Source organism: Octopus bimaculoides, chromosome 8 (genome assembly GCF_001194135.2).
Source record: "Octopus bimaculoides isolate UCB-OBI-ISO-001 chromosome 8, ASM119413v2, whole genome shotgun sequence".
Lineage (NCBI taxonomy): Eukaryota > Metazoa > Mollusca > Cephalopoda > Octopoda > Octopodidae > Octopus > Octopus bimaculoides.
This window is the reverse complement of record NC_068988.1, coordinates 4745869-4748504: the sequence shown is the minus strand read 5'-3', so window position 1 is coordinate 4748504 and position 2636 is coordinate 4745869. Positions and strand designations below refer to the sequence as shown.

The following is a 2636-nucleotide window of genomic DNA, read 5'->3' as shown; positions in this document are numbered from 1 at the left end:
ATATATATGCATGCATACACAAAGTTACAGCGTGAACATAACGTTACAAATGAAATATTGAATTGTATTGTTCTATATAAAAGCATTAACAGAAACTGTGTGGTTTCTTTAGGAAATGTTCTAAACGATATTTCCTATAAAAGTCATTTCACACAAGTTCCAAGGTTTCTAATAATAGGTCTTTTTACAAATACATGTATAAAAAGTATTTTTGCTGTGGCCTGGTAAATTAGTTTTACCTAAATATAAGTTTATTTTTTACTGTTGATCTCCTCTTGCCAAAATGACTATTTGTCATCGTTTGATTCAAATATATGGAAGCAGAATTTTGTAACAATTGTAACGATGAGATAAAAGCAATTTCTTACAAGTTGGTTATCCATACATTACCTGTCTTTTCCTCTCCTAGTTTTTTTTTATCTAAGTGGATTCGAGCGACTTTGGTGGATAGGATGTGTTCCAGTGGCTAAAAGTTCCATCTTTAACCATTCTTCTCTACATACGGCTCTATATGTTTTGAGCATTCACTGACATTGAATTTTCTAAGGAATTTACTTGTTGGTTAATGTGTTTGGTCGATATATATCAGTTATGTTCCACACAGCTTGTCACTTTGAGAGAATTGTAGTCAGGAGTCAAAGGTCAAAATTGAGCAAAATATTTGCTGTAGCTCATCTTTTATACTAAAGCAGAACAATGTACATGATGACATTTCCAGTCAATTAAGATCAGAAGCCATGAGAGCCAATGTCTGGTACTGCATCACGGCATTTTATGGTTGTTGTCGTTATTATTATTATTATTATTATTATTATTATTATTATTATTATTATTATTATTATTATTATTATTATTACAGGCGGTGAGTTGGCAGGAGCGTTAGCATGCTGGACGAAATGCTTAGCGGTATTTCGCCAACTGCTATGTTCTGAGTTCAAATTCCGCCGAGGCCGACTTTGCCTTTCATCTTTTCGAGTTAGATAAATTGAGTACCAGTGAAACACTGAGGTCGATAAAATCGACTGACCCCATTCCCCCCAGATTTCAGGCTTTGTGCCTATAATAATAATAATAATAATAATAATAATAATTATTATTATTATTACGACATGCTTAGCAGTATTTCGCACGTCGCTACATTCTGAGTTAAAATATCGCCAAGCTCGACCTTGCCTTTCATCCTTTCGGGGTCGATAAATTAAGTATCAGTCAAGTGCTGGGGTTGATGTAATCGACTTATCCCTTACCCCCAAAAATCAGGCCTTGTGCCTATATCAGAAAGCATTATTATTATTATTATTATTATTATTATTATTATTATTATTATTATTATCATTATATAAAGCATATATCTAGAATTTGTTTTAATATCTATTCTGTTTTGCTAATACAATATTTTTTTTCCTTCTAGAAAACTTTGAAATTGAACCCCTTATAGAAGCAGCTGTGACAACAGACACGAATGAACCAGTGTACGGCAATTTAGGAGTGACAATTCCATCTGTGAAAGTGGAAGACCTGTGGGATTATATAAAGCGGAATAAAGAAAATGACATGGAAGGTTTAAAGAATGAATATAAGGTAATTCTTTATAATTATAATTTTTCTCAAATACAAAGACCCAGGCGCGGCTGTGTGGTAAGGAGCGTGTTTCCCAAAGCACATGGTTCCCGCTTCAATCGCACTGCGTGGCACTTGGTCAAGTGTTTTCACCTATAGCCCCGGGCCGACCAAAGCCGTGAGTGCATTTGGTAGGCGGAAACTGAAAGAAGCCCGTCGTGTATATGTATATACCTATGTGTGTATTTTCGTGTCTATATTTGCCTCCAACAACACTGCTTGACAACTTAGTGGTTCTGCAAAACAGAGTGATAGAATAATTACCAGGCTTTAAAAGTCGTGGGGTCGATTCATTTGACTAAGAATTCCTCAGGGTGGAACCCCCAGCATGACTGAAACAAATCAAAGACAAAATATACAGAGTAGCTTCGAACCCGAAATACGCAGAAAATCTTGTTACGAATATTTATATTTTATCATCTAATTTACGATTCTAAGACGTCCTCCAATGCAAACTATTCATATTGCTCTCACTCCTAATAGCTTTGAAAATATGGATTTCTTTATATCGAAACGCTGTGGATGTGAAATAAATGCATGAAATAAATGTTAGTGCCTGAATAAGCTTTGGCTATTTTTGTTTCGTTAAAATCAATTCAGGAAAAGCGTAAATTAAATTTATGCTACTTTGCCTCCTGTATCCGTCAATATATGCTGTTCTTATCCCTTAGTTGTGTTAAATTAAAAATATACTTTTCTCATCGGCTTGAATCGTCTCCTTACACAAGAAATATTCACATGTTGAATGTTAACTAGAAGCGGGGTGAGTGCTGATATAAATCTCACTACTGTTAAGGGAATTGCTTGACTGTGTTGCGCCATTACTGATTCAGTAGAAATATCATGTCTAACTTCTTCATAACCATATATAAACCTGAAGCTATGTAACATATTCTGTGAAAATGGTTCCAGGCTTAGTTTAGAGCTGGAAATCTAAGTGTAAAATATTTTGTCCAGTAGAACTCATGTATGCTCCGGGTTAGCGGGGGTATGCACGTGTAGGTATGTATATATAT

At 34.8% G+C, this 2636-nt stretch overlaps 1 protein-coding gene across 6 annotated transcripts in view; it reads left to right on the top strand.

The window, feature by feature from the left end:
* LOC106878895 (receptor-type tyrosine-protein phosphatase T) overlaps positions 1-2636 on the top strand; it is a 596380-nt gene that overhangs the window by 423363 nt on the left and 170381 nt on the right. For 4 of the 6 annotated variants that reach the window (XM_014928243.2, XM_014928245.2, XM_014928240.2 and 1 more), the window contains one exon: positions 1412-1581. In XM_014928243.2, coding sequence (XP_014783729.1) covers positions 1412-1581 — 170 coding nt within the window. The remainder of the gene's footprint in view (positions 1-1411; positions 1582-2636) is intronic. The other 2 variants (XM_014928244.2, XM_014928242.2) reach the window with 1 other exon arrangement.